This window comes from Myotis daubentonii, chromosome 13, assembly GCF_963259705.1.
Source record: "Myotis daubentonii chromosome 13, mMyoDau2.1, whole genome shotgun sequence".
Taxonomy (NCBI): Eukaryota; Metazoa; Chordata; class Mammalia; order Chiroptera; family Vespertilionidae; genus Myotis; species Myotis daubentonii.
This window is the reverse complement of record NC_081852.1, coordinates 55135567-55155969: the sequence shown is the minus strand read 5'-3', so window position 1 is coordinate 55155969 and position 20403 is coordinate 55135567. Positions and strand designations below refer to the sequence as shown.

The 20403-nt window shown below is 53.8% G+C and overlaps 2 protein-coding genes across 18 annotated transcripts in view; both read left to right on the top strand.

Annotated features, from left to right (window-relative positions):
* Positions 1–4351, top strand: part of ABLIM1 (actin binding LIM protein 1) — a 243771-nt gene extending 239420 nt beyond the window's left edge. Inside the window, exon 24 of the mRNA XM_059661514.1 lies at positions 320–4351. Coding sequence (XP_059517497.1) covers positions 320–433 — 114 coding nt within the window. The 3' untranslated portion in view covers positions 434–4351. The remainder of the gene's footprint in view (positions 1–319) is intronic.
* A 15213-nt stretch (positions 4352–19564) lies between these two features.
* The window catches only part of AFAP1L2 (actin filament associated protein 1 like 2), an 87021-nt gene continuing 86182 nt past the window's right edge, over positions 19565–20403 (top strand). For 2 of the 17 annotated variants that reach the window (XM_059661492.1, XM_059661488.1), the window contains exon 1: positions 19570–20177. In XM_059661492.1, coding sequence (XP_059517475.1) covers positions 20162–20177 — 16 coding nt within the window. In that variant the 5' untranslated portion in view covers positions 19570–20161. Of the gene's footprint in view, positions 20295–20403 lie in introns of all 17 variants that reach the window. The other 15 variants (XM_059661490.1, XM_059661487.1, XM_059661486.1 and 12 more) reach the window with 14 other exon arrangements.

Below are 20403 nucleotides of genomic sequence, written 5' to 3'. Positions count from 1 at the left end.
ATCTCCTCAGCATCCTGAGGACCTGAAGTAGAGTCCCCTCCAGCATAATAAATCAACTTCCTAGTCCGTCACCATTCAGTGCTGTTATAATGATCGTTAGTGTCGTGCCAGCCCTTTTGTCTGGAGGGCAGGGCGCCTCACCTGGCCACCCAGATAAGGAAGAAACTAGGTGCGGTGCCTGCTAACCGGCCTCAGAGGTGTGCTCCTCTCCCCTCATTCTGCCTTGCTCTTCAAGACGATTCCTTGTAAACTGGAGAGCAGCTCCCACGGCCGCCCGTGTGGGCATCAGGACTGACCACTGTCTGTTCTCCCTCCACAGCGCCACCTAGCCCCAGAAGTGTTTCGGGAAATCTTCGGCATGTCCATACAGGAGTTTGACAAGTTACCTCTTTGGAGACGCAACGATATGAAGAAAAGAGCAAAACTCTTCTAAGTCCCACGCAAGACTCTCCTAAAGTCCCACATGTAGACAAGCAATTAGAAAGAGGACGGCCAATGGTGGTGACGCATAGGATGTGGTATTAAGCTTTGAACTGGACTGGAGAATTTGCAAACTACTGCCCCTCAGCAACAACCAAAAGGGGGAAATCTGATTAAAACACCCACGAGCCAAATCCTGGGCCGACCCACGGCAACACTTGCCAAGAAGCCATGGGGTAGAGATCTCTATGTTCCCACACTCGGCAGCAGCGTTCACATGTGACCTTTCGCCTCACCTTGTGCACACAACAGGGGCCCCTTTCCTGGTTTCCCTTTCACTGTTGTCCGACCCTAGTGCGCACTGTCCGGGTAAGAGCCAGCAAGTGCCCTTAGGATGCCGCATGGAGCAAGCAGCTGTCGTCATGCCCAGTCTGTGTATGTTTATGATGCAGCATGTGGCTAAGAAGCAAGAGCCTGGGGGGCGTGTCCACGTGGTAGCAGCCGTTTGCACACCCCCTTGCCCCGGCCTCAGGCAGCTCTGCTCCTGTGGGGTGGAACCCCGAGTGGGAACCCAGTGGCTACTTGAGTGGGCTGAGTAGTAGCCGGAGCCATTTTTAACAAGCTCCTTATTCTCCACTGTCACCCAGGCCCTGGTTTGCAAATTACTCAGCTTTTTCTTTTCTTTTTCTTAATTTTAAGGGAAAAGGAATGACAGGAAAAGCTCCATCACTTGTTTTCTGCTTCAGATAGTGTGATTCATGCGGGTCCCCTGTTGGCAAAGAAAGGAAAGGGGAAAATCGCCTCTAGATTGGCACAGGTGCATGCTGTCCGGTGATTCTTGCCCAGGGAACATAGCACTCTTGGGGGAAAAAATGTCCTGTGCCCTCCCGATGCCAGTTCCCACCCTCGGCTCTGCACCTGGCATCCGCTGGATTGAATCTCGCCCTGGCTGGTTCTGGTTGTTTCCTAGGTCTTCCCAGTAGTCGGCGAAGGAAAGGCATGGTTTTCTGTTTGAAGTCTCTGCAACTCCAAGGCCGATGGCCTGACACTGATTTCCCGTGGCCTTTTAGCTCTTCTCCTTGCTCTCACTGTTGACCCCATGTGTGTGCGCGCACCCACACGCACTGGGCCTTCTAACTTATTACAAACGGCTCTGCGGGGGTGGACCTGAGCAGGCCTGTTCCGTGGTCTGGAGCCAGACTGCAGTGTGTGGTCTTGCCCCTTGGTGTATCTCAGTTGCCTCTTGCTTCATTGGCTATTTCTGCTGCCTCCTCTTCTCTCCACCCTCGCCTGCCATTGGCAGCCTGTGTGTCCTAGTCCTGGCTTTGCTCTGGCAAAGTGTGGGGCGGGGACCACAGTGTATTCCCAGCATTTCCCTGCCACCATCAATAACGAGGCTCCCAGCGCTGGGCGGGTGGAGAGAGTGTTTGTCATTGTGGGGTCGACAAAGGACCCTCCATGTTTTCATCGCTTAATGAGTGTTGCCCCGTGCACATGCAGATCAAATATCCACGGCAGAGAAGCCGCGGTGACAGTTAAAGAGCTGAGCCCAGAACCTGTTCCCACCCACTCAGCGTTGCTTTTCTTGTCTCTTTGGAATTTGGTTCTGCGTCCACCTTGGGAGACAGCAGCGCTTCTTTCCATGTCCAGTGTGTGAGCAGATGTAAACTGCACCAGGTAGATAGGCATCGCCCCCAAATGCAGCAGCCTCCTGTTCGCAAGCAGAGCCGTGCTGTGCTCTGGAGAGAGCGGGCATCGAACCCTAACGCAGAGCGGGCTCCCCAGCTCCCCTCCCCTCAGAAGGCTCCGGCTGGAGGGCTGGCCAATAGGCAGCCTGCTTCTCCTGACTGCCGACCCCGGTGAAGGGCTCCCACACACCATCCGCTGTGTGAAACGGGTCCGTGTTCTCTGCCTGAACCCGCCCGCACTGCACATACACCCGTCCCCGGTTAACACAGTCACACGAGCAGGGATTGCTCTCTTCGGGGTAACACAAGGGCTACGTCTTTGCGCGTTGGGTTTCCTTACGATTCTTTCAGCGCTGAGCGTATGGGGGAAAGAGGCCTCGATGGCACCGGGAACGGCAATGCTTCCTTTAAAGATTCTTCCAGAAAAGCCAGGCTGCCAGGCAGGCCCCGTGTGATGCACGATGAGGCGTAAAGGGTTGGACACCCTTGCACCGCCAGCTCTGCCTCTGCGTTGTGGTTGGGTTAGTGATGAGATGTTCGGGATGCAGCTCCTTGCATGACTGAGGAGAAACGGCCGTTCTCTGTCTGCCACCTGGGACGGAGGAGGGCGTTACGGCCAATAAGATGCACAAACAAAAGAAACCATGTTTCTCTGTTCTGCCCTCTGGCCGCTCTGCCCGCTCCACCTGCTCCACCTTCTGCGGTTTCCCAGCTGAGCCGAGCAGCAGCACTTTGCAGCCCTCACCCTCGCAGTCACATTATGTCCATCAACTCCACTCAGAGACGTTCTTGGCTGGAAACGTTTATAAAACCGTCACCTAATTTCTTTATACTTGGAAGCAAACACCTTTTTCTAAAGAATTGCTTCTCAGATGATTATATAAAATATACATGCTTTTGCTAGTTTACAAAATTCAAATTCACTTTGGACTAAATAGGTCTTTCTAAAAACTCTTTTACGCAAACTTGGTGTTAGCAGTCCTCCTGTGTGCTGAAGGGGCAGGGGACCCCCCCCCCCCCAAAGGCTGTGGGCCCACAGGGCTTTCTCTCTGACAGTCATGAATGAGGGTGGGAGGACCTGACCTCTATCCCCAGCCCTCTGTCCTCTGAGGCAGGCCCGTTTTTACAAATCACTCTTTTGTATTTCTGGCCACTGTTGGATCAGTACTTCCTAAGCCAGCCTGGATTTCAGCTGCTTTTTAAAATTATTTTCCTTTGACACACCAAGTGTTGGTCAGAATGCCCTAAAACTGACCCTTTAGTGCTCCTGTTCGGAGACCATTCTACCCGGAAAGAGATTCCTTTGCACGTGAGATTTGCAGCAACGCCGCGGCTTCGATGATGTACAGGAAGGGAACTGCCCGACTGTGTCCCAGTGAAAAGGAGGAACTTGCACTTGGGCCCTGAAGAGAAAAATCACTCCTCCCATTTGCCACCCAGGAAACTGGGGGGAGATGGTGACCGATCCGCTTTGCATAGGGATTTTTGTGTTTTTACTGGGCAAGTTTAATTCCTGGCCAGCTCAGAAAAATGGGGGAGGTGAGTAGTTTAGGCTGCAAGAAGCTTGTTAAACGATATTTGTGGACACAGCAAAATTCAAGAACCCTAAAACTCTGATGCTTCCCTTCACTGGATGGAGGATGTCATCGTCAAGTGAAATTCTCCCCAAAGTGTCTCCGAGGCCCTTTCTGAGCCTGCCCGCCAGAGGTGGGAGGAGATGGGCCTGGGACGCTGACATCCGAAAGGCTCTGAGCCGCTTCATCCGCATCGGCCTGTGTCCTCACCCTGCGGAGGAGACCGATGCCACAACATCGATGTCCTGGGGGGGTTATGTAACGAATGTGTGTGTTCTCTGTGAGTTGCGGGCAGTCCTGCATCTAAGTTCTCCCAGTTCTTTTCCGTTTCGGTGGGCTTGATGGGATTGTTTTCGAGTGTTAGGAGGCCTGCTGTTCTCCCCGCCCGCCCTCCCCCTTTCTGAGCTAAGGAAGCTACCATTTGGAAGAAGTGCTGTGTCAAAGATGTGTCGTGTCCCCCATGAAAGCGAGTGGCTGTCCGTTTGCACCCCGGGTGCCGCGTGCTGGTCTGCATAGGTGGCCGGCGGGCACCCGGGGCTGCGCCTACAGCTCTGACCTTCCCCTGACCTTCCCCTCGCTCCTGTTGCAACAGCACTCGCCCCTCCGCGCTGTCCCCCGCGTCTCTGTTGTACTCACGACCCGGTGAATAAAGTGCGTGCTTTATTCGTAGATGCCTCCACGCGTGTGTGCCTTCCTGTCCTCCTGCTCCCTCCAGAGATCGGTCCCATCCGTAAAAGCACCAGCCTGACTTCCAATAACCAAAATGAAGTCAGAATCCAGCCCAGGCCTTGGGCATGCATTTCTATTGTGTAGGAAGGCGGGTTGGAGTGGGAAGGACAACAAAAAAGCCCTGGAAGCCTGGCCAGTGCTGCTCCGTGGCTAGAGCGTCAGCCCGTGCGAGGAGGGGCGGTGGGTTCGATTCCATGGGATATCCCAGGGCTGTTTGTCCAGTTATCCCGACCATCGTGACGAAGTGGACTAGAGGAAAACAAGTTTTCATCGAGCTGCTGACCTGCCTGGTGTTTGCCTTTGTGACAATCTCGTCTTTTGGACAAGGCTGGGGGTTGGGGAGGTTTGGGGACAGGAACTTCTGGGCTGCCCTGAGTGCGGGCCATTTTACTAAGGAACCAGCAGGCAGTGGGAGAAAAAGGTCCTTCAGATCTTGGACCTCCCCTGCATGATCAAATTTGTGGTGAAGGAAACTTACAGTTTGATTTATTTGCTCTTCGCCAAGATTTGGGGCTGGCCAGAAAATACAAGGGTCTGTGTAGACTGGCCATGGCCTCTGCTCATAGCTGTTCTGCCGCGTCTATCAGCCTGCTGTCTTGGTCCCTTTGGGCTGCTGGAGCGGAAGCCCATGGGTGGGTGGCTTGAACAGCACACCTGTGTTCCTTACTGTTCCGAGGCTGGGAAGTCCACAGTCAAGGTGTGGCAGGCCAGGTGCCTGGGGAGGGCCTGCTGGTTGTAGATGCCGCCTTATCTGTCCTCACATGGGCAGTCGCAAGGAAGTAAGCTCTCCCATGTCTCTTCCTATAATGCAGGGGCTTGGGGTCCTTTTTTCTGCCCAGGGCCACTTGGATATCTGTAACATCATTCGAGGGCCACACAAGATTATCAACTTAAGTCTTAGCCTGCTATATTTGGTCAAACTTTTCTTTTTTAATATTTTTATTGATGTCAGAGAGGGAGAGAGAGAAACATCAATGATGAGAGAATTATTGATCGGTTGCTTCCTGCACACCCCACACTGGGGATGGAGCCCATAACCTGGGCACGTGCCCTGACCGGGAATTGAACCGTGACTTCCTGGTTCATAGGTTGACGCTCAACCATTAAGCCTCACAGACTGGGCTTTAGTCAAACATTTAACTGCCCCCTAATGCCTTGGCAGAGCCAGACCAAATGATTTCGCAGGCCTCATACAGCCTGGACATTCCCTGCTAAGGGTACCAATTCCATCCTCCGGGCTCTCTCTCTCTCATGATCTAACTGCCTTCCAAAGGCCCTACCTCCCAATCCCTTCCTATTGGGGGTTCGAGATTTAACATGAATGGGGGGCACACAAACACACAGTCCATAACCCCCGTCCGGGGGCCAGTTGCACTAGCATTCAGTAGACCCTCACCCACAGCTGGAAGCAGGTTCTTATCAAGACAGTTGGACAGTTAGTTCACTGCTATAGAAAACAGGTCAGGAAACCCCTCCTGGAGGCCTGTGTCCCACTAGCTTCCGCCTCCAGCCACACCAGCGTCACCACTTGGGTCCACAGTGACCACAGCCCTGGTTTATCTTCAGTCCTTCTCCGGTGCTCTCCGTGGCATTTGCCACGATTGGTCACCATCGCACTGAAACTCGACTCCCTGCCTCACTCGGTGGTTAGCCCTCCCACACTCTCCGCAAAGCTCACAAAACTATGTTGGGAGCCCATGGCCCCTCGTGACTGACCTTTGCCCGCCCACTGCTCAGCGTCCCTCCCAGAACGCCCCACCTTCGAATCTTGCTCTCCAGCACCTCCAACCCACTGAGCGTGCCCTGACGGCACCATGCCCTCCCCCTCTGCAGCCAGGCCCATGGCATTTCGTCTGTACAGTGTCCAAGGCTTCAAGGAGGTTGAGCACGGAGAGGATCCGGCCCCAGGGCAACAGGCAAGGGTAACATCACTGTTGGAAATCAGCGGTCCACAGCTCCTTGGCGTTCCCATGTGAATTTCCCATGGGCCCCCTCACCCTAAATCAAAGGCAAGCCTGAGACACACCCTCTCTATGAGCCTGTCTTGATGGGCCCAACCCGGCCTGCCCAGTAAATTCTTTGCGTGCCTGAAGTTGAACATCACGTTGGACACTTGCAAGTGTTGCCCAGTACTGCTAGCTTTTCGCGTGTTCCTGCTCCCCGTTGACGTGTAGTGAGATCTCAGTATTGAGTGCCAGGCTTTGTGCTAACCGTTTCCCACGTGATAGGTCATGGTAGCTCCACTATACAGGGGAGGAGACCAAAGCTCGGGGCTAGAAAAACATGCCTGAGCGCTCAGCCAGTGAGCCCAGAGCTGGGATCACCCAGGTCGATCCCACTTCCAACCCCACGCCCTTTTTCTCTGCATCCCATCGCCTGTGGCCTTCCAAAGGCAAGGGCTGTCTGTGTCCCCCACATTCTAAACCTCTCACGTGCACTGCACAACGTAGGTTCTCTGGGGAGACTTGCTGGTTCCCTTCAGTCTGGCTCCGAGCCACATCAAGACCACCAAGGCGTGGTGATGAACAACAGCGGGCGGTACTCCCTAGCCGTGTGTCTTAAGGCCCCTTATTTAGCCTCTAGGCCTCAGTTTGTTCAACTGCAAAATGGACAAAGTAATAATGTCCATCAGAACATTGTTGCCTAATTACTATAGCACGAACAGTGCAGTACCCAGCACAAAGCAATCGCTCAAGAAACTTTAGTGATTTTTATTCAGAGTAAGTAACCATTTAGACTTGAACCCCACCAGCTCTGGGAGCCTCAGTTTCCTCATCGGCAAGCTAGGAGGGGATGCCTACTCCGGCCATCTCATTGGATGGTGAGGCCACATGAAGTCAGGTACAGCGCTCAGACACAGGTGAGTGTTACATTAACAGATGGTGTTGGGTCAAGAGGCTTTCTTGGTATTATTTTTAGAAGTTTAATAATTTGTTAACTTTAATTTTTGTGCTTTCCCCCAACCTCCTAGTCTTTATATGAACACCCCAACACAAAACAAGCTCACAACTTCTTTTATACACTTCAAGAATAGCCCTCTCTTTGTCCAATAATGGTTTGAGATTAAGATCCCCTCAACAATATGCTAATAGGTAGTAATAGTAATAGAAACCACGTGGCTGTTGAGTGCAGGCTATAGCGTCAGACTGCCCGGGTTTGAGTCCAGCCCCACCAGGAAGTAGCTGGGGAACGAGTGACAGTTTACTCAACTTCTCGAAGTCTGAATTTCCACTCCTGTAAAATGAGAACCCCTACCTCAGAGGGCTCCTGTGAGACTCCGGTAGAACAGGACCCAGCACGCTACAAAATAAGCCCGCAAACATCACTTTTATATAAAAAGTTGCTACCATTTAATACGGACCCACTGTCTGCCCAGTCCTGAGCTCGGGATATCACAGGGTTGATGTCACACAGCTCCTTACCACCCCTACCCCCGCCTCCCACCCTCATCTCCCCAGTTCCAGGCCCAGCACGTGGGCAGGTGGCATGAGGCGCCGTGGCCAGCCAGGCGGCAGGCTGCTCTAACGGGGAGCATCAAGGTGTGTGCCTGGGGCTCGCCCTTCCGGGGGTTTCAGAGCTGCTGGGCCGGTGTTTCCTGGGTGGAGGGATTGCCCTCGCCTGCACAGGGATGCTTAGGAACACCAGCTAAAGAAGAGCTGAGGCTCACGCCCCTGGAAGTTGTCTCTGCTGCCAGAAAGATCTTCACAGTTGTCTGACTCAAAGCCAGCCGAGGCAGCAGAGCTGAGCTGCCAGTCCCTATAGTATTGGGGGACATGCCGTAGGCTCCACAAAGCCACCCGTCCTACCCAGTCCCTCCTGCCCAGGGCTGGCAGGGGGCCCCTCCTCCCCACAGAGCCAAACAGCCTCCCCCGCCCGCCGGGTGTGTCCCCAGCCCTCCCGGCCCTGCTGGACCAGGCCCATTGTTGGCCGGAAAGCCCTGGAAAGGGTGGGGACTCGGTGCTGGCAGCTTTGAGAAAGCCCCGGGTGGTCCAAAGCCTAGTGCCCACAGCTTCCGGGCTACACAACCCCCACCTTGAGGACCTGTTCTCCCCACCCCCAAATTCCCTTCTCCCCACATCAGGCCAGGACTCTGATCAAACCTGCCCCTTGGCTCCCACGGAGCTGGGTTGTCCCAGAGAGAGGGCTGAAGCAGGTCAGGGCTCTGGGCCGGGGTGTAATGTGAGCACGTTTATTTTACTTTCCAATCTCAACTGGATGAAAATGCTCTCCAGGGCCTGCCATTGTGCCCAGCACAATAGCGGCCCCGGGAGAGGTTTCTCTGTATTTATTTGCGCTGTCCCCCTGCTGCTGCCTCTAAGGCAGCCCTTCCCTGCAGATACAAAGAAAAGTTGGCTTGGGAAACCCTCCCTTCACAACAGAGGCTCTTTCTACCTTCCCTTCAAATGATTTACTTGGCCCCCCAGCACATCCTGAAGGGCCTGGAGGCAGGCAGAGCCTCTCTGCTTGGGGCCCCAGAGTTTGGGAATCTGGCCCCCGGGTCCAGGGTCCAGGAGTCCAGATGCTGAGAGAGTGGATGGCGGTGGTGATGGCCGCAGCTCACATTGTCTGAGCACCTCAGGGACGTCTGGTGCTGGGCGAAGACTTTGTGTAGATTATTTTATTGGCTCTGCGAAGGGTAAGCCCAGGACTAGGAAAGGCCCACTGAAAAGCAAGTGGGCTCTAGCTGGTTTGGCTCAGTGGCTAGAGCAGTGATGGCGAACCTTTTGAGCTCGGTGGGTCCGCATTTTGAAAAACCCTCACTTAACTCTGGTGCCGTGTCACACATAGAAATTTTTTGATATTTGCAACCATAGTAAAACAAAGACTTATATTTTTGATATGTATTTTATATATTTAAATGCCATTTAACAAAGAAAAATCAACCCAAAAAATGAGTTCGCGTGTCACCTCTGACACACGTGTCATAGGTTCGCCATCACTGGGCTAGAGCATTAGCTTGCAGACTGAAGGGTCCCGGATTCGATTCCAGCCAAAGGCATGTACCTCGGTTGCAGGCTCGATCCCCGGCCCTGGTCTGGGCATCCAGGAAGCAACCAATTGATGTGTCTCTTTCACCATTGATGTTTCTATCTCTCTCTCACTCTCTCCCAAATATATATATATTTTTTTTTCAAGCAAGCAGAATTCTTGCCCTTCCCACCAAGCCCCAAAGCCACATTCCTGTTAATGTCACAGCTCCCTGGAGTCTCCATGTTAAAACCTGTTTTTGTATCGATTTGCCAAAACATTCACCTTTTCAAAGACAAATACCAGCCTTTCTCAGCAAAGTGGAGCCTGGCCGGGGGTGGCGTTTTGTTCTAAACTGGACCGAAGCTGGTCCAGGAAGCGGGTTCCTTCATTCCTGCACAGTCTCGGCTGTGTGCTTCTGAGGGAAGAGTTAGACCTTGTGGATGGCAGTTACACTCCCGTCAGACAGGAGTGAGACTCAACTGACTACCCTGTGTTTTATTTTGTTTTTTAAAATAGAAGCAGTACCCCTGTCCTCCACAAAAATACAAGGCATTTCAGACAATTCAGAGTCAATGGCTAGTATTTATTCATCATTATTTTAATCAGCCCGCTGCCAGTGAATGTGACACTTTCACAAGCATCGCCTGGGGTCCCCACCAGCAGCCAGTTAAGTGTTGTCCTGGGTACACAGATGGGAGGTGGTCTGCCTGGTCCAGGCGTGGGGAGTTGGGGGAGGAGCCGAGATGTGGCCCCAGGTGGAAGGGCTGAGCTCGCACTTCTGTCCACGAGAAGATTCTGATTTGCTAGGTCTGGGGCGGGACCTGGGAAGGTGTGTCTTAACATTTAAAAGCTTCCAGGTGATTCTGATGATCAGCCAAGTTTGGGAACCGGTGCCCCATGCTGCATGGTCTCGGTTCAAGAGTGGAGTTGGTCCGTGACTAACCAAGAGTCCACTACCAGGCTTTATCACTCACTGTCGCCCTAATTCATGGGACCAGAAATCAGACAAGGCCCAGGACGTCTGCCCTTACAGAGGCCTCCAGCCTTCAGAGGCCTCCCTAGGGGATCACTGGCATCTTCGCTCAGCACAGCAGGGCGTCCAGCCCTCTGAACAGATTCCATCAGAATCTGCTCAGATGTCACCTCGTTTGCAAGGAGAGGAGAGAGAGTGTCTCCACTGAAAGAAAGAAGCAGATGAGAGGAGCACAGTTGCTTGAAGGAAAACAGAGAAGTAACGAATTATTGGCCTGATTGATTCTGGAATTTCAGCAAAGCCCTTCTGGGGAATGCTTCTCCTTGGGTTGCAGCTGGACTGGACATGGGCTGCAGTGGGTGGAGGATGGAGGCGTGGAGGGCGGTGCCAAGGATCGCTGGTGAGTTTCTGGGTTGTGCCACAGGACAGGAGGTAGGCCTGCAGTGTTCTTCGAAGGAAGAGCAGATTAGGGCACAGAGGTCAGGAGGTCAACGTGACAACAGGAGTTAAACCAGAGGGAGCAGCACCTGACTGAGGGCATTACCGTGCAGGGGCCTCAACAGGAATGAACACGTGCAGCCACACAAAAACTTGTGAGTGTTCAGAGCAGCATTATTCATAACAGACCAGACACGGAAACGGCTTAAACATCCATCGGTTGAATCGATACATAAAACGTGATATACCCATTCAATGGAATAGTAGTTGGCAATAGAAAGTAATGAAGTACTGACACATGCTACAACACGTCGGACCTTGAAAATATCACACTCTGTGGAAGAAGCCAGGCACACGAAGACCGTTCGAATAGGATGGTCTTGGGGAATATTATATAACTAGAGGCCTAGTGCATGAAATTCGTGCACAGGAGGGGGGGGCTGTCCCTCAGCCCAGCCTGCACCCTCTCACAATCAGCAATCCGGGACCCCTCAGGGGATGTTTGACTGCTGGTTTAGGCTGGATCCCACAGGGATCCCTGCAGATCGCGCCTAAACCGGCAGTTGGACATCCCTCTCGCAATCAGGGATTGTTAGCTCCTAACTGCTCTCCTGCCTGCCTGCCTGATTGCCCCTAACCACTCTGTCTTCTTGCCTGATTGCCCCTAAACACCTCTGCATGCCTGCCTGATTGCCCCTAACCACTCTGCCTGCCTGCCTGATTGCCCCTATCTGCTCATCTGCCTGCCTGATTGCCCCTAACCACCTCTACCTTGGCCCCCACCACCTTTGTCCGGGAGGTCGTCCAGAAGGATGTCTGGAAGGTTGTTTGGCTGTCCAGTCTAATTAGCATATTATGCTTTTATCATTATAGATTCTTTTTCTATGACATTTCTAGAGTAGGCACATCTATATAGTCAGAAAATAAATTAGTGGCTACCTAAGGCTAGGAGAATGGGGTGACTACTAATGGGTATGAGGTTTCCTTTTAGGGTGAGGAAGATGTTTAAAACATATTGTGGCGGTGGTTGCACAACTCTGTTACGATATTAAAATCATTAAATTGTACTCCACCTGTTCCTCTAATCCCCAAGTCTTGGAGCACTCACTCAATGCCAGATATTATGCTAAGATTTCTGTGTGTTCACTCTTCGGCCTCCTTACAACGTGCTTGAGAATTTGGTGTTATCAACCCATTTTTCAGATGAAGAATCACGCCAGTGTCACAGAGATCATAAAGGACGGAGTGCGGCTTCTAACCAGACTCTCCAACGCTTCAGCCTGGAGGACAGCTCGAATCAAGACATGACCTGCTGGGGGAAACCTTTCTCACAGCTTCCCAAGCTGCCCCACTTTTCCGACCCCCTGAAGGAGGCCCACCTGGTGGCTAGGCCATCGATGGATTCTGGGTCACACTTTGGCCTTCCCAGTTGTGGTCTGAATCCAGCGACAGTTGTGTGAGGTTAGGCGACGAACCTGACCCAAGCCCTCAGGTCGATGGGCAGATCAAAGAACAGGTCCACAAGTCAGACATACTCACAAGGTCATTCTCCGACCAGTCCACGTCGCCACATCTGTATGTGCGAACAGGTTACTGTTTCTCCGAGGAGAGAGGAAACGGCTCCTCAAATGCAGGCACTTCAAAAAGATCCTTGTTCCTTGCCATCTAGGACCTGTCAGTCCTTGGCTCCAAACCCTACACCCCACTCCCTTCTGCTCTGGGCCCATCTGTAAGCACTGCTTGAATTACACTAAAAATTCCCATCGAGTGGCAGAAAGCTGCCCAAGCAGCGTATGATTGTAGTGGCCCCGTTTCAAACGTCCTGCCCGGCGAGAGGTTCCTCTGTAAGGATCCCCATTTGCATTCTCTCAGTTGTGGCTGCCAGAGAAAACTGTGGCTACCTGAGGCCGGTCCACACGGAAGCCGGAGGCTGCATGGCAATGATCCTCTCTCCTCCTCCCATCTCTGTCCTTTGCCCTCCTCCTCCCCTTGAATAGTTTGATCTTGAAAGGAAAACAAGCACAGCCCTGTGAGCCAGCAGGAGCGCGGAGAGCTCACTGCCACAGAGTTTAGAATACTCAGCCCCATCATGACCCCAGCGGATCTCACCTGGAAGATTTTGTTCCAGAATTTACCAGTGAGAAATTTTCTAGACATTTCACTGTGGGCCCCATCGGATGTCAAAAGGATGCGTGGCCATCAGCAGAGAAGGGAAAGACCATTTCCTTGGCTAACTGGGGAAAGGCAGCTTTTTTATTTTAATATATATATACACACATACATATTTGATTTCAGAAAGGAAGGGAGAGGAAGAGAGAGAGAGAAACATCAATGATGAGAGAGAATTGATTGGCTGCCTCCTGCACGCCCCCTACTGGGTATAGAGCCTGCAACCCGAGCATGGGCCCTTGATCAGAATCGAATCTGGGACCCTTCAGTCCGCAGGCCGATGCTCTATCCACGGAGCCAAACCAGCTAGGGCAAGAGCAGCTTCTTTAATACTTGGCTTCTCCTTTTGTGGTCCTGGACCAGCGCCATCAGCATCGCCTGGGAGCTTGTCAGAAACGCAGAATCTCTGGTCCCACCCAAGACCTTCTGATGCAGAATCTGCATGTCGACAAGATCCCCGGGTGAGTCCCACGCACGTTATTATTTATGAAGCATGGCTCAGTAGACGAGGCTCTACTGCCAATGGCAATGGAGTGTCCCATTTCCCCTTTGAGGCTGTACGTTTTTAGTGGCTTTGTGCAATTTATTATCCCACAGAGCACCTGGCACCGTGCTGAGCATCAGACACAGAGAGGTGGAGGGTGGAGGCCAGACTGGGTGGGTGGTTGAAATCATAGCACCAGCTCCACGCCTGGGCACCAAGTAGAACCCTTCTGCATGTCGTAATTGCCAGAAGGGCTAACCGGGAGCCCTGTTTCCTGTGCCATGGGGGGCATGAGTGAGTTTCGTCACCTTGAGGGCAGGTCTGCCATCTTGACAATTACTGCATCCACCCATGTTGTGAACGTCTGTACTAGCCACTGAGCTAAGTGCGTCATGTACCTCCTGTAATCCTCAAACAACCCGTGAGGTGAGTACACCTTTGATTCCCGTGTGACTGAGAGGGTGGCCCAGCTGCAGAGAGGTGGAGGGGAGAGTCCAACCAGAACCCACATTCCAGTGTTTCTTAACTTCTTCATTATCGCCTCCCTCCAGGTCCCGAGGGCAGACCTTGGCTAAGTGGCCTAGAACCTAGAGTCCGGCAGCCTGTGGACACATTTTTTGTCCTGTGATATTGTGATTTATAATTTACATATATTTGATCTTCATCCCATTTCCGGCACAGAGCCCCTAAAACCCTTGGAATGACCTAAATGATGAGAGCAATAGAGATGTTTTGATATTTATAAGAAACCCCTTTTAATCACGCCTGAGATTATGTTAATGAGGTGGCTTTCAGAAACACCAAACTTGGGGGGCCGGTTGCCAAGGGAAGCAACCGTGTGATTGGAGGGTTGGAACTTTCAGTCCCACCCCCTGACCTCCTGGAGGAAAGAGACTGGAGGTTGGATCAATCACCAGTGGGCAAGGATGTAATCAGTCATGCCCATGTACTAAAGCCTCCGTAAAAACCCAAAAGGAGAGGTTTGGAGAGCTCCCGGGTTGGTGAACACCTGGGGTGAGTGCTGTGCTCAGAGGAGGCATGGAAACTCCGTGCCCTTTCTCCGCAACTGGTCCTGGGCGTCTCTTGCATCGGCTGTTCCTGAGTTATATCCCCTTCTGATAAACCTACAATCTGGTAGGTGAAATGTTTCCCGAGTTCTGTGAGCTACTCTAGCAAGTTAATCCAACCTGAGGAGGAGATGCAGTGACCCAGCAGCGGCTGCAGGTTCTCTATATTTTAACACAAAAAGAATTAGCCCTCGCCGGCCGGTTTGGCTCAGTGGATAGAGCGTCGGCCTGTGGACAGAAGGGTCCCGGGTTTGATTCCGGGCAAGGGCACGTCTCTCAAGTTGCAGGCTTCTCCCAGCATCTGCTGCTTGGGCCGTTGTGAGAATGAAACAGGATGACGTTTGTACAGCAACTGCCTTTTCCTGGGCGCCCCTCACTGCGTCAGCTGGAGAGGCCCCCTTGTGGTTGAAGAAACCTCTGGTGCTGAGAAGTGATTTCAAATTACTGGGGAACAAACCCTCTGGCGTTCACTGTTCGGTGTCCCTGACACCTTCACCCCCCCCCCCCCCCCCGCACCCAGAGGGCCCGATGCACCCCTCCCCGCTGAGCTTGGTGTGAACCCACCACCTAGACTACAGGGTGGGGGCGCTCGATTTGGTTTCAGGACTGTCTGCAGCAGAACAGCCCACTTCCGGGCCCTGCGGGCCTGGGTTGGGGTCAGCTGTCACCCTGAGAGGGTTGAGAATGAGCGAAAAACCAGGTCATCTCATCCCGGGGGCCCAGCCACTCAGTGCATTAGAATTTGAGTGCGAGTGGCCCTTTTGTGGAAGTGGCAAAGCAGTGAAGACCCAGGATTTGACAGCGCCCGGGTTTGGGAAAGCGGTGCTGAGCTTTTCAGAGGCCAAGGATTCCTCTTGATGGTTTTTCTCAATATGTTTTTATTGATTTCAGAGAGGAAGCAAGAGGGAGAGAGATAGAAACATCCATGATGAGAGAGAATCATTGATCAGCTGCCTCCCGCAAGTCCCCTACTGGGGATCGAGCCCACAACCTGGGCATGTGCCCTTGACCGAAATCAAACCTGGGACTTTTCAGTTGGCAGGCTGACGTTCTATCCACTGAGCGAAACCGGCTAGGGCTCCTCTTGATGGTTTTAAGAAGGGTTCTTCAGTTGTGCTCTTGGATGGGGCATCGAAATCCCATTTTAAATGCACGCTGCGTCCATTTCTGATTGATTTTTGTTTATCTAGAGCAGGGGTCCTCAAACTGCGGCCCGCGGGCCACATGCAAATACAAATATTGTATTTGTTCCCATTTTGTTTTTTTACTTCAAAATAAGATATGTGCAGTGTGCATAGGAATTTGTTCATAGTTTTTTTTTTTTAAAAAACTATAGTCCGGCCCTCCAACGGTCTGAGGGACAGTGAACTGGCCCCTGTTTAAAAAGTTTGAGGACCCCTGATCTAGAGCCTCTGGGACTTGCCAAGTCTCCATCAATAAACGAGAGGATTGCCGAAACCGGTTTGGCTCAGTGGATAGAGTGTCGGCCTGCGGACTGAAAGGTCCCAGGTTCGATTCCGGTCAAGGGCATGTACCTGGGTTGCGGGCATATCCCCAGTAGGAGATGTGCAGGAGGCAGCTGATCGATGTTTCTCGCTCATCAATGTTTCTAACTTTCTATCTCTCTCCCTTCCTCTCTGTAAAAAATCAATAAAATATATTTTAAAAAAATAAATAAACGAGAGGATTGAGGAAGAGGTAATGAAAGGGCTGGAGCCAGTGGGGGGAATGGGCGAGGGATAGGAGCTGCCCCCAGCCTGCAGAGAGGGGGTGCAGTTAGAGGAGGTGCTCACAGCGATGGCCACCAGGGGACTTGCTGGGGTTCAGCCCAGTCCAGTGAGAGTCCCGCGAGGGCAGGAAGTGCGGGGTGTGACAAGGCATGGGGTTTGGAACCAGGAAACCTGAGTGTTGAGTCCCAGTTCGGGAAGAGAGATTACTTGGATGGAGGTGGTTAATCCCTACTTTTGCTCTTAGCAACCTCAGGCCTCAGTCCGCGCCAGCCCTGCCCTCACCCTTCCGGAAGGGCCAGCTCAGACAAAGGCCCAGCTGAGTGGGGCTGGACCTGCAGAGGACCCTCGCCCGCTGGCCCCTGCTGGCTGCCCGGCTGGAATCCGGCCAAGAGTGCCCAGTCACCAGACTGGAGGCTGGTTCTAACATGGCCAGCTGCACAATCAGATTCTGAGAATTTGCCAGGAAACTGGAGATCAGTGATAGTGACCTTGGGGACACAAGACCAGAGCCTGGGCACCATGCAGGGCCACTTGCAAGATGAAGAAAGGGAGGGAGGAGGAAAGAGAGAAAAAGAAATCGTGAGAAGGTGAGAGCACCCTCATCCTGGCTGGTTCCACAGTTCCCTCGCACGAGGCCCCTCAACACTGCCTCCTGCCCTCTGCTCCCGCGAGGAAAGCCCTCTGCCACAGCCTCCACTTCCTCTACTTCTTGAGCCCTCACCAGCCCAGCCCCCTGGGAAGAGTGGCAGAATTAAATGAAATGATGTGTGCGGATGAGTTTGAGGGCTCACTCCTGGGGCTCTAACTTCCCTGGAGGTGCCGTGGGCCACCCTTGTTGTTGTTGTTGTTGTTGTTCTTCTTCTTCTTCCTCTTCTTCTCCTCCTTCTTCTTCTTTTAAATATTTTTATTGATTTCAGAGAGGAAGGGAGAAAGAGAGAAACATCAATGATGAGAGAGAATTATTAATTGGCTGCCTCCTGCATGCCCCCTACTGAGGTTGAGCCCACAGCCCAGGCATGTACCCTGACCGGGAATAGAACCGTGATTTCTTGGTTCATAGGTAGAGGCTCAACCATTGAGCCACACTGGCCAGGCCCATGAGCCCTTCTCTTTCTCCACCCCTGATCCCCCCCGCCCAGCATCCCAACCTGCTGCCACTTCTGTATTCAACTCAGGGATGTTCCCCTCTTTTCCAGTTTGTGTCCCCACAGCCCCACCTGCACCCCATCAGCCTTCCCTTGAGAGCAGGGCCTTGTCCATCATGTTCATGCTCCGTGAGCCCTTCCTGGGAACACCTGGTGCCTAACCGGCCTCAGGTCGCATTGGAGGACTCACTGAGCATAAGGGTGACGACGCTCTCCACTGAGTCACCCATGTTGCTGGGAACTGCAGGGTCAACCTCAGGGCTTCCTTGTCCGTCACCTGTGCTCAGGCACAGAGCCTTGGCATTGAACTTCCCGAATGTTCCTGCCCTCAGTCCTCTCCTCCCGACCTGGGTTTCCATAACCCCAGAGACTTCTTCCTGGCGGGGCCACAGCCTCCTGCGCTCCACCCTGCACTCTGCCTTGAGGGAGCTGTGAGGCCCCTCCCTTTTCGAAGCTGCCCAATCCCCTTGGCTTTCAAATCCCTTGGTGTTCTGGGCCCCACCCCTCCAGCCCCACCTCCTCCACTCCTGGCTTCTCCCTTTTTTTGTTTTGTTTGTTTGTTTTCTTAATATGTTTTCCATTGATTTTTAGAGAGAGTAGAAGAGGGGGGAAGGGAGGGAGAGAGAAAGAGAGAGAAAGAAACATGGATGTGACAGAGACATCGATTGGTTGTCTACCAAATGTGCCCGGACCCAGGTACCTGCCCTTGACTGACAATCTGTATGTGGGCCATGCTCTAACCAGGGGTGGGCAAACTTTTTGACTTGAGGGCCACAATGGGTTCTTAAACTGGACCGGAGGGCCGGAACAAAAGCATGGATGGAGTGTTTGTGTGAACTAACATAAATTCAAAGTAAACATCATTACATAAAAGGGTACGGTCTTTTTTTTTTTTTTTTTTTTTTTTTTTTTTAGTTTTATTCATTTCAAACGGGCCAGATCCGGCCCGCGGGCCGTATTTTGCCCACGGCTGCTCTAACCATTGAGCGCACCGGCCTGGGCTGGCTTCTCCCTTTTGGCTTCATTCATTAACAAGGAACTGTTTGACCTTGAAGTGGTTCACTTCCCTGCCTTTGACCGCCTCCCCCCCCTCCTTTCTGCCTGGAAGGCTTCACTCACTCCAGCACCCCTGTCACCTCACTAGCTCTCAGTTTTTAAGAAACAGCTCAGCTGTCACCTCTTCTCGCAGATGCGTGGGGCGCATGCAGGCTGGCCCGGGGCCCTCTGCTGTTCCCAGAATCCCTGTGCTTCAGTCACATCAGGGTGCCCACCGGGAGCGGTAACAGTGGGCATTGTTTCCGTGTCCGCCTGCTCCCAGAGGCGGTGACGGACGGCCTGGCACTGCTATGAGCGCCAGGAAAGTTTTGGCAGCTGTGGACCTGGTTTAATGCCTGCTCCGTTCTCTTCCAGCTGCCACTCTGGGCAAGTTGTTTAACCTCTGTCAACCTCACGTTCTCCAACCATGTGATAGACATAATCATCATCTCTACATCACAGGATCGTTGGGAAATTGAAGGCATCGCACGTACAGCCCTTCGCACCAGGCTGGGTTTGTGGGGACGGCTCCCTGGGTGTTAGCTGCTAATGTAACAGAGAAAAAACGTCTAGGACTCCTAAGGCAAAGGTGTCCGAACATCAGGGCGGACTCTGCTGTTCCCAGAAGAACTGAGAAGTCTTGGAAAACAGCAGTAAGAACAACACATCTCCCTTACCAAGTCCTCCTGCAAGGAAGTTGCAGGGGGAGAGGTGCTGAGAAACCAGGAGTCCTGAACAAACCATGATTGAGGTTTGAAAATGAAAATGGAAACGTTGAAAGGAAAGCGTGGATTTCCTTTGGGAACAGATGGGGAGGACTTGGGCCTGTGGAGACACTGGAGGGACAGATGGCAAAGATGGAGAGAATTTGGCGCCGGGTGGCAGCGGCGGTGGTGGTGGGGCGGGCAGGGGAACGACTCAGGGCCCTGGCTGAGCTCCCTGTGGAATGCCACCCGCGGGGTGGTTGGTACAGCGGCCCCGGAACTGCAGCGTCGGACTTGCCAAGGCGGCTCCAGAAATTCTAGCCCTTCCCAGGGGAGCCTGGGCTCTGAGAGAAGGCAGCAAATCGACGTTTCACAAACTCTCGTGCGTGTTTGTGTGTGTGCGTGAGGCTGCGGTTGCCCTGCGAGGTAGCAAGAGGGTGGGAACGATTCCCAAAAAACTGGGTAGGCGTGGGGACAGGGCTCAGCTATCGCCACTCCCCCCCAGGCTGCCCCTCCAAGAAGCCCAAGGGCAAAAGCGCGCCAGCCCGGAGGTCAAGCGGAGGCGCTCTGGCACTACTCTGCCTCCCGGCGCAGGCCTCAGTCTCCTCCTCCGGGCAGTGGGTCGGCATCCCGCGCTGGGAAGAACAGCTCCCGTAGGCCCGCCCGAGCCGGCCCCTCCCCGGAGCCTCCCCGAGGGTGTGGACGCGTCTGGGTCTAGTTCCCACCCACCGCCCCAGGGGCCCGGACGGGAAGGCGCTGCCGGCGGGCGCGCGGGGAGGGAGCCCGGTGCGCTCGGACCTGCGCGCGGAAGGTGCGCCCGGGTCGGCCGCGGAGTTCCCCGGCGGGGGCGGCAGGCCGGGCGGGGACGAGGTCCGAGGGCCCCGGGAGCGGCCGCCGCGCCGGGAGGTTCGGCCGCGAGCGTGACATCACGGGGAGGGGCCAGCGCGGCGCCCCCGGCGAGGAGCCGAGCGCGGAGGGCGCAGCGCCGGAGCCGGAGCCGGAGCCGAGCGGCGGGGAGCGCACGCCGAGGCCCCATGGAGCGGTACAAAGGTAAGGGCGCGGGGCCCCCGCCGGGTGCACCCACTTCCTTCCCGCCCCGCACAACGGGAGGAGACCTCGGGAGGGCGCGGGCGTCCCCGCCGCACCCCACGTCCCGCCGGGACTCAGGTGAGCAGAGCCGTCTGCCTCGCGGAGCCCAGCCCGGGACCACAGCTGCGCTGCGGGCGGGGTGAGCGCACCCCTCGGCGGCCGCTGTGGCCCCGGCCCTTCGATCCTC